This window comes from Orcinus orca, chromosome 13 (genome assembly GCF_937001465.1).
Source record: "Orcinus orca chromosome 13, mOrcOrc1.1, whole genome shotgun sequence".
In the NCBI taxonomy this organism is placed as follows: Eukaryota; Metazoa; Chordata; class Mammalia; order Artiodactyla; family Delphinidae; genus Orcinus; species Orcinus orca.
Genome location: NC_064571.1, coordinates 33,925,945 through 33,935,764, shown reverse-complemented (window position 1 = coordinate 33,935,764; position 9,820 = coordinate 33,925,945). Strand labels below are relative to the sequence as shown.

General features: G+C 42.1%; 2 protein-coding genes across 2 annotated transcripts in view; one reads left to right on the top strand and one right to left on the bottom strand.

Moving 5' to 3' along the window:
• Positions 1–1,310: 1,310 nt before the first annotated feature.
• On the bottom strand, positions 1,311–6,571 carry FBXO48 (F-box protein 48). The gene is made up of 3 exons (XM_049696427.1): positions 6,444–6,571; positions 3,890–5,720; positions 1,311–3,451 (listed from the first exon to the last, which is right to left on the bottom strand). The coding sequence occupies exons 2-3, from the start codon at positions 4,193–4,195 to the stop codon at positions 3,290–3,292; spliced, it is 468 nt and encodes a 155-aa protein (XP_049552384.1). The 5' UTR covers positions 4,196–5,720; positions 6,444–6,571; the 3' UTR covers positions 1,311–3,289.
• A 174-nt stretch (positions 6,572–6,745) lies between these two features.
• Positions 6,746–9,820, top strand: part of APLF (aprataxin and PNKP like factor) — an 82,296-nt gene continuing 79,221 nt past the window's right edge. Inside the window, exon 1 of the mRNA XM_033400403.2 lies at positions 6,746–7,067. Within this exon, the coding sequence (XP_033256294.2) occupies positions 6,972–7,067 (96 nt within the window). The 5' untranslated portion in view covers positions 6,746–6,971. The remainder of the gene's footprint in view (positions 7,068–9,820) is intronic.

Below are 9,820 nucleotides of genomic sequence, written 5' to 3'. Positions count from 1 at the left end.
GGGTTTGAAATTTTTCAAAATAAAAAGTTGAAGGAACATTCTTGGCTCTTTCATTTGAGTTACTTGTTCTCAGATTAGTTTTTATTTGTTCAAAATAAAAATTTAATGAGCACCTACTATGTACTATTCTTACAGGTGCTGAGGAGTGGGGTTGAACTAGACAGATAAGATCATTCTCTAATTTTCAGTTCCTTCATGCATAAAATGGATATAGAGTTAGAGTACCCCCCACATAAGCACAATGCTTGGGGCAGAGTAGGCATTCAATAAATGTAGGCTATTGTAATTAATCAACTGTGTCCATTGTTGACCTAATTTCATCCATTTGATGGTTTTGTTCTTTCAACTCTACTTTAAATAAAAATGTGTGATCTTCCGTCTTATATATTCTTCCCAAGCCATTTCCTAGTGTTAATACTCATCTTATTTTTGTTAATATTATTAGGGCACTGGAAGTTTTGGAAAGAAGATATCATGTAAAGTCAAAGCAAAGATGAAATTAAACTGGTTAGGGGTATATTTTTCAAATTAGCTTCTATACATGACTATTCTAAGGTCTAAAGTTTATATTCCCATAGATTTTATTAATGATTATCCTGGTTTAAGATTGGGTTATAAACTAGAAGCAACTAAGGAAAGGTTTCTAAAAACAAACAAACAAACAAAGAAACTAGGTCTTGAGCTGATCAAACATACAACATTGGAAATTCTTTAATCCTCTATCCCCAATAACCTTAAATCTTTTTACAAACTGTGCATATGTAACATGTTATTTATCTCTGAGTGAAAGCACTCCTTCCTTTCATTCTACTCCACACACACATGTCCTCAGATGCCAATGGCTTGGTCTGATAAATGTACAATTCATTCTAAGCCCATTCTGTAAATCTGTCATTAAGTTCCAAAACTTTCCTTTCAGTGTAGACTGTGATCATAGTTTATAACTTATTATACATAGAATTATTTTAGTGGTATAATAGTAAAACAAAAACCAAACTAAAGAGTATTCATATAACAAAATAATACTTAAGACTGATTGGGGTGACCCAATAATTAAAAATAAGTGAAACTTTTGGGTGAAGTTTATTTGCAAGTGTTTATTCAAAGAATTTAAAAAAATATTTCAACTTTTCCTATTTTTCTCTTACAGCTTTTGAGAAAACAAGAATAATTCTTCATATATTAGCATTAATATTAAGCATCCCATATATCTTATAGGTTGTACATTGCATTTCAATACAATCTTATCCACTAACAATATGTTAAATTATTTTTATTTTACATTCTGGGTAGGATTAAAATAAATAATATAGAAATAATTTAACAAATCTTTATGGAACTATGTTCCAGGTTTGGGAACACAAAAATAAATAAATGGACCCTGCTATTAAGAAGCTCACAGCCTTGGGCTTCCCTGGTGGCACAGTGGTTGAGAGTCCGCCTGCCGATGCAGGGGACACGGGTTCGTGCCCCGGTCTGGGAAGATCCCACATGCCACGGAGCGGCTGGGCCCGGGAGCCATGGCTGCTGAGCCTGTGCGTCCGGAGCCTGTGCTCCACAACGGGAGAGGCCACAACAGTGAGAGGCCCGCGTACCGCAAAAAAAAAAAAAAAAAAAGAAGCTCACAGCCTAAAAGGGGAGATAGACAGATAAAACAGACAATTTAATGTAGTATGCAGCTTTGAGAACGGTATGTGCAAAGAACTAGGGGAACCTTAAGAGGGTCACTTAATCCAGAATGGTAGAAGTTTGAGATGGTTTCCAGGTTGGGATGACATATTTTACAAAAGAATTTGCCAAGAAAAGAAGTAATGGTGGGTGAGAAGAAGAACATTCCTATAGCAGGGATGACTGAATAGTCCTAGGGACTGGACTGCCTGATCTTCAAGGCCCCTTCCAACCCCAAGAAGACAGTAGGAGACAATCAATCATCATCTACTTGATCCAACAAAGGGAATTTGTATAGAGTGGGGCACCTTCCTGATATTTGCCTATTCGTGGAATAACGATTTCCTGGACTCATTTTTTCATGCTATAGAGCAACATTTAAGAAGAAAATCCCATGCTAACTAAAGGTTTTGTAGACACTTTACCTATGGTGCTGATCACAGATTCAGAATGAAGAATCTGGAATAGTGAATATTATATCATCTACTTTTAAGAAAAAGAGAATAAAAGTTAAAGACTCCTATAAAGCTCTAAACTTCAACAAAGTATACAGGTTTCTCGAAAATAATATTTTTCTTTCTCTTCAGTGTGGAGAAAACAGAAAGGAGCCGGTCCTTTGTCTTGGTTATCTACAAGGAGTACACTAGATGGTGCTATAAGGCTGTCAAAAAGAAGGTAAGTTTCACCAAGAAAAATAGTGTGGAGGTTCTGATGGCCTTTATGTGTGCTGAAAACTTTCCATATATTTTCAGTCCCTGAGAGCAATTCTAGGTTTGTAGGCAAGTAACGGGAGTCTTAATCTCACAAGCTTTAGCCCTCTGGTCAGGTTCATTTTAAATTAAACCACAAGTTTAACACAAAATGGTTTCAGTGTTTGACAATTCAATCTGATTCCACTGAAATGGAAATTTTAAAGTTATTGAAATACAAATTTATTATATATTTAAACATATTGCTATTAATTTCATTTAGGGAGTCTCCCCATGAGTCTAGTTATGTCTACTAATTAATAAATCTCTAGGGCTTCCCTGGTGGCACAGTGGTTGAGAGTCTACCTGCCGTTGCAGAGGACACGGGTTCGTGCCCTGGTCCGGGAAGATCCCACATGCCGCGGAGTGGCTGGGCCCGTGAGCCATGGCCGCTGAGCCTGCGCAACGCTCTCCCGCAACGGGAGAGGCCACAACAGTGAGAGGCCCGCGTATCGCAAAAAAAAAAAAAAAATCTCTAAGTCAATTTCTTCAAATGGTTTCCTGAATTTTCAAATTATCATTAAGCAGAAAATACCAATCAAACTCTCTTATCATTAAAGTACTGCAACAGAGTAACACAAATACATGAAACAATACATTTTGAAATCACTCTATCAGTATAGTTTTTTTACATAAATAGCATTTCATGATTTTTCCACATTACAATAAAACCAGAAACGTATTTTTAACTGAAGTGCAAAATAAAATCAAAGCTATATTTTTATAATATGTTCTACTTAGTTTTCTTTTAAATGTTAAATAGTAAAAAGGCAAACAAAAAAATGGACGGCTAAAGATATACCTTTTATAAACTAAGAGTCACTTTAGTTTTAAACTCTCAAAGTTAGGAGATCTGTGTGTGATTTTTCTGCTTATCTTTCCAGTTCTGCTTCTAGAATTTCCCCCCATGTGTCTGCATCCATTGGGTACATGATTTTTTCTGGTAGGCTGATAGGAGAACATATGTTGCTATATCTGCCACTTAGCCATTCATGTTTCACTTTACTCTTCTGGTAATTCCTCAGTAGTATTACCTGAAAGAGGTAAACCACCATTGTTAAAGAAGGTAGTCAGTGGTTGGTGAGTGAGTTTGTTTGAAACTAGAGAAGCTGATTGAGAGAGCTGAAAAGATTATTTACATCGATATATACATATACTAATAAGTGTGTGTGTGTGTGTACAGAACAGAGTGACTCACAGAGTCTCCCGGGGGTTTTGGATAAGGTAGAGTGAAATGAAGTAGCTATTGTGGTTAACAGAGGTAAATGCCCCCAAAATGTAAAAAGATGGATGGGAGATAGCGTGGTTTGCAGGAAAAGAATAATAAAATTCAACTTTAACTCCCAAAGCCAACAAACTCTGTATGTCATTCTGGATATGAAATCCTCCCTCTTCCAAGCAGAAGGTAGGCTTGGGCTCAAACTGACCACCATATTGTCAAGAACACTGCAGACTCCATAGGTTAAACTTACCCTCCAGGGATAACCACTCTCTAGATCATCATCTATCTCTCTTTGGCATACAGCTCTCACAGTCAGGCAATGAGGTTTCCACAAGGCATCGCTGTGTCTTATTGTGTGATTCCAGCTCCTGCACGTCACTGAAGCCCTGCACAAACTCCAGATGTCCAGCTGACTGAAAATTTTAAAAGTAACTTCTGGAGGCAGCAGTTCAACAAAGTTATTCTGACGCTCTTTTATTTCCTTCTCAGCATCCGCAGAGCTCAATTCTAGGTCAGAAACCCTTGAACTGTGGTTCCTCTTGGAGTTTTTCTTCATAGCTTGATGTTTTAGTGAATTATCCTCATAAGTAAGCTAAAAGGCAAAAGTTAAAAAGACTCACTCCCTTTAGATCAGACTATAGATCCTACTCTGAGCCAGATACTTTCTGGGTGTGATTTAATGAACTTTAACTTTCTTGACTTGAGCTTCTCAGTCTGTAAAATGGGGCCAATGATGCTTCTCTGGGGTGTGTTCTTGCAAGCATAAACAGGGATAATGTGTAAAACATCTAGCCCCACATCTGAATTGCATGTGGGAGGCACCCAACACATGTTACTTCCTTTCTTCTTTTTAGACATTTTTGGTAAATGGGTTTGTTTCTAAATATTTGGTTTTTTTTTTACTCCCAACGAACATTATCTTAAAAAAGAGAAGTGATTCTTCACAGTCAGACTATAATTTATTTTTAGCAGTAGAAACGAATATTGTGAGAACACATTCGATTCCAAGTACTGATTGAAAATACTTTTGAAAAGTATTCGATTCTATTTAACTCATTAATATTTGTCTGTGGGAACCAATGCCTTGTCATTAAATTCTTCATCTACAGTTTGTGACTTAATCATAAACTTGATCAACGTTTAGTAGTTTATATAAGAATTGTTTATCTACTTACATCTAATGGGTAGGTGCTCACATTTGACACAAATACTAACTGAAATAGACAAGAAGTTGAGGTCTGGGTTATACTGACAAAATTTCAAATATTCAATAAGAGTAGTGTTTTAGAAATGGTTTTTATTTATTTATTCTTGGCTGTGTTGGGTCTTCGTTTCTGTGCGAGGGCTTTCTCTAGTTGCAGCGAGCGGGGGCCACTCTTCATCGCGGTGCGCGGGCCTCTCACTGTCGTGGCCTCTCTTGTTGCGGAGCACAGGCTCCAGACGCGCAGGCTCAGTAGTTGTGACTCACAGGCCCAGTTGCTCCGCGGCATGTGGGATCTTCCCAGGCCAGGGCTCGAACCCGTGTCCCCTGCATTGGCAGGCAGATTCGCAACCACTGCGCCACCAGGGAAGCCCCTAGAAATGGCTTTTTGAAGCTACACTACCTGCATAGTCAATTATGAATTAAGATAACAGTCACTGAGGCCATCAAGCAACAGTGACTAACAACTATAAACAATGTTTATAACTCATCGGGGTATAGCACGTGACTAAAAATTTAAAGTCCAGTTTCAGCTAATTTACCTAAGGTGCATGGTGCAGGCTTCTGAAATCAGTTGAAAGCATGGAGCTATTCTGGCATATAAAGACAGTTCATATTTACTTAAAATCAGTTTATTCCATTTTGCACTTCCTTTTATAATGAGGGGTGGCATCACAGGAGAGGTTTCAGATACAGCTAAATACTTCTTCTAGCTCAGCTAATGACAAATTCCCCTTTCCAGATGTGCTACTCACCTATATGTTTCTATACTTGCCAAGACCACAGACGCTCCCATTCATTTGGTGGTTTATGATCCAAATTAGCTCTGGTGGTTAGGATTTTAATGTCTGAGTTCAGCAGAGGACTTCCTCTTGAGAGTCTGGGTAAGTAAGAAAGCAAACTGGTAAAAACAAGTTCATGAGTCAAGTTTTTGTCACCCCATCCTCCTGCCCCATTAATATAAACCAAAGCCAAACTACTCTATCTCATATTAGGAAAAAGTTACTGTGCATTTAAATGCACATTTGTTACTTCTCCCAAGATCTCACTGGGGATAAAATGCGTCCTGCCTTTACAGTTATACCACAGGAGGCAGATGAAAGCTTTTGAATTTAACAGATGGGGGTGCCTTGGTGAGGTTCCTAAAATCCCACTAGGCATTTTTCTTCTTTTAAGTCCAGTTTTGCCTGGATGCCTAGAAACCTATCCTCTTCTGCCCCTTCTTCTTTCTGAACCAAACTTTGCTGAATTACCTCTCTAGTTAGGTGACAGATCGCCCCTCTTTCGGGTGTCACACGGAGGGAGGGATCGGAAGGCAGCGCAGACGCCCGGCTCTCGGGGAGCCCTCACCCCCTGCGGACCCCGCAGGTCGGAAGGAATGACCCCACGTCCTTTCTGAGCCACCCTCCTGTTGTGTCCCGCCCAGACTGCATTTGCCGGAGTCCAAACCATACGGGGCACTGACAAGTAAACAATAACAACCGTCAGCACCAAATGTCACCGCAGCTCCGGCCGGCTAAGCGGACGCTTGCGCTAGCGCCAGGGCCGCGCCCCCAAGCACGCCCGCCCAAAGTCAGCCGGAAGAGAAGACCCTCCTACCTACTGGGCCTTCGCGACCTCTCCTTCAACGATTTAAACCTTCCGGACTTCGAACCCTGCCCCTTCAAGTCCCTCACGTCCAGCCCACTCTAGCCCCGCCTTGCTGACTAGTATTTCGCACAGGCGCAGAGAGGAGCGCGCATTGCCTCTTGGGATCGGTAGTTTTCCCAGGGCGTCTCAGCTCGGCAAGCGAGGAGAAGTGGAGGCGCCACGGACTACAAGGACCGGTGTCCTCCGAGACAGGTGGGCGGTGAGAAGGGCTGGGGGGGTTTAACCGGGGCTTTTAAACAATAGTTTGGAGGCGGTGTGAAGGGGGAAATCCCTGAGCTAGTCACTGGTCTGAGTGGAGGGGCGGGACTCCGTACCCGCGCTGGGGCCCCAGCTCCGCGCGGCCTGGTCACACTCAGGGGCAGTCTTTGCTCCACCTCCCCCTGTGTTTTCCGGGGGCCTGCGTAGGCCCGGCGCCCGTCCATGGAAGGCGGAAACGGCTGCGGGGTCCGGCTCCTCGCGAAGGGGTCTAATCCTCGCGGCCATGTCCCGGGTCTTCGAGCTGCAGCCGCAGGACGGCGGCCCCCGGGTGGCCCTGGCGCCGGGGGAGACGGTGGTCGGCCGCGGGCCGCTGCTGGGAGTAAGTGTGGCGGAGGCTCGTTGGCCCCGGAGAGCCGCGAGATCCTGGCCCGCTTTTGAGGCCCTACTCGGGGTCCTGCGCCTATTCCCCACCGCGCCGGCCAGGCCTGTCTGGATTTTAGAAGTTTGGGGGCAGCACGTTTTTCAGTCAACTTGACTTGGGTTATCATCATTATAATCTTACCCGGGGGTCGGCAAACTGTGGCTCTGGCTCCAAATCCAGCCTGCTTTTGTTTGGACCCACCTACTAAGAATGATTCTCAAATTTTAAACTGTAAAACGTAAACAAAAAATCCATGTTAAGCGTTTCAGGGAGAACAATTGCTCTAAGGGTTGGGGCTGTTGCCTCTTGGCTTGGTAAGCCACAGTGTTTACAGTAGTTTCTGGCCCTTTACAGAAAAAGCTTGCCAACCTCTGATCTTAGCTTTTCTAGAATAATTTCTTTTAAGCTTTGGCTCCTTTGGTGGTACTGTGTCGGCTTTACTTTTATTGTAGTAGCCTTTTTCAGCAACAGTGGCTCACCCTTCTGTAGCGTGTAGTATTCCAGGCATTGATCTAAGGACTTTACCTATACCAACTTCTTAATCCTTTCCAAACCCTATGAATTAGGTGCTCTTATTATCTTCATTGTTCAGATGAGAAAATTGAGCTATGGATTGGTTATTTAAAGGGCACACACAGCTTTTGGACGCAGAGTGCCATTGGGCTACGTAGTCTTCCTCTGGGATGTTTAGGAGTTAGAAAACTTGCCTGTACCGTTCTGGAATTTTGTAGATCTCTCCCTAAATACATATATATTGTTTTCTCAACATTCAGCATGTCTTGTTTAGTGCCTGCTTTGCGCAGCATGTCGTGCAGACCCTAGCACTGCGGGTCACACAGGGATGAATGGGTCCTTGCCCTCCAGTTTTCTCTTGGACTGTCCCAACACAGCTGTGTCAGTGAGCCAATACCAGGGAGTAAGGAGTGTTGTCTGTTAACTTGGTTAACCTCCAGTGTCTAAATAGAACCATAGGTATTAGCCTTAGGACTCCTCTCCAAGCAGGAAAAGGAGTGGTGGTTCAAGGTGGTGATGGGGAAGTCAGTTCTAAAGGGGTGTGAGTGTATGTGTGCGTACATATATGTGTATGTGGTAAGATTTTTGAGAAAGTTCCAAGTTCACTTGCTGGTTTGTTTGTAGGGTTTTTTGTTTGTTTTGTTTTTACTTAAATGTTTGTTATTTTTCTTCAAAGTTTATTAACCTATACAAACGTTTGGTGGAACTGTCTGGAGGTTTCCTCCCTCCCTTCCTCCCTTCTTTCCGTCCTTCCTTTCTTCCTTCCTTCCCCTTTTCATCCCTCCTCCCCTCCCTCCCCCTATTTTTCTCTCTCTCTCACTTTATCTCAGTTAGAAACAGAGTATGTGCTTCATCTAGAAATGTTATGTCTGATTACTAATGAGTTTTAATTTCCTTAACATACTGTATCACTAACACCGAATGCTGAGGATCCGGTTAAATGATGGATGAATTTTAGGCCTCTGTTTTATAAACGTGACATCGGGTCACAGACCGATTCATTATTTGTAGCTTGATCTTTGTGTTATAGGCTTGCTAATGCGAGAGGAGCCTATTTGGTTTCTCTCTTTTTTTTCTTTTTTTTGCTGTACGCGGGCCTTTCACTGTTGCGGCCTCTCCCGTTGCGGAGCACAGGCTCCGGACGAGCAGGCCCAGCGGCCATGGCTCACGGGCCCAGCCGCGGACCAGGGCACGAACCCGTGTCCCCTGTGTCGGCAGGCGGACTCTCAACCACTGCGCCACCAGGGAAGCCCGGTTTCTCTTTTTTAAAATGGTAAGGAATAGAAAGTCAATTATCTGGTCAGGATTTAGCTTTTCCTTTTTGAATAGTCATTCAGTGATGAGATTTAAGTTGCCAAGGCAGGTTATTAGAAGTGGTTACGAACGATACTAGATGTGTGGAAGGAAAACCTTGAAAAACAAATTACCTTGTGGTTCTCAAGATTTTGGAGCTGACAGACAGGTGTTTCTTCTCTGCAGTGGTTTAAACTCTACCTGAGGGCTGCTGTTTCAAACAACAGCAATTCCAGTGAGTTTGTTGGTTGGTTTGTTTGTAGTGTGTGAGAGAGCAGACTTAGTAAACTCAGGGAGTTTATTGTAAATTCATATCTATCTGAAGTGATTAGTAATAATCAGGATGATTTTTGAACTCTCTTAACTAGCCATGTTTTTTGGAGACAAGTTTCACGAACCTTCATGGCCACAACCTTTAGGTTTATAATTCCAATGTGTAAAGCATTCTTTGTGGTAAAACAATTTGACCGTGGGAATGCCTTCGTATCTTTACAGTGGCAGGAAAACCCTTATAGAGAACACTTGTAGACAACAGAGCACAGTGAAATTTCATTTTCTTGTTCCCTTTGCTTTAGTGTAAGTCATCAGGGAACCCAAGGTCTTTATTTAACTAAGTTGTAATTCTGTTTCCTGATCACCATTTAAAAGGTTTTACAGCAGGATGAATCTCCAGGGAGTTTTCCTAGGTGAAAACAAACAATTCCAAAGGTCACATATTGTATGATTTAATTTACATACTGTTATTGAAATGACAAAATTATAAAGATGGGGACCAACTTAGTGGTTCACAGGGCTTAAGGAAGAGGTGAGGGGAGCAGGAGGGAATTGGGTATGCCTGTAAAACAACAATGAGGGATTTGTTTTGTGTCTTGACTGTGTCAATATCAATATCTGGTTGTGATACT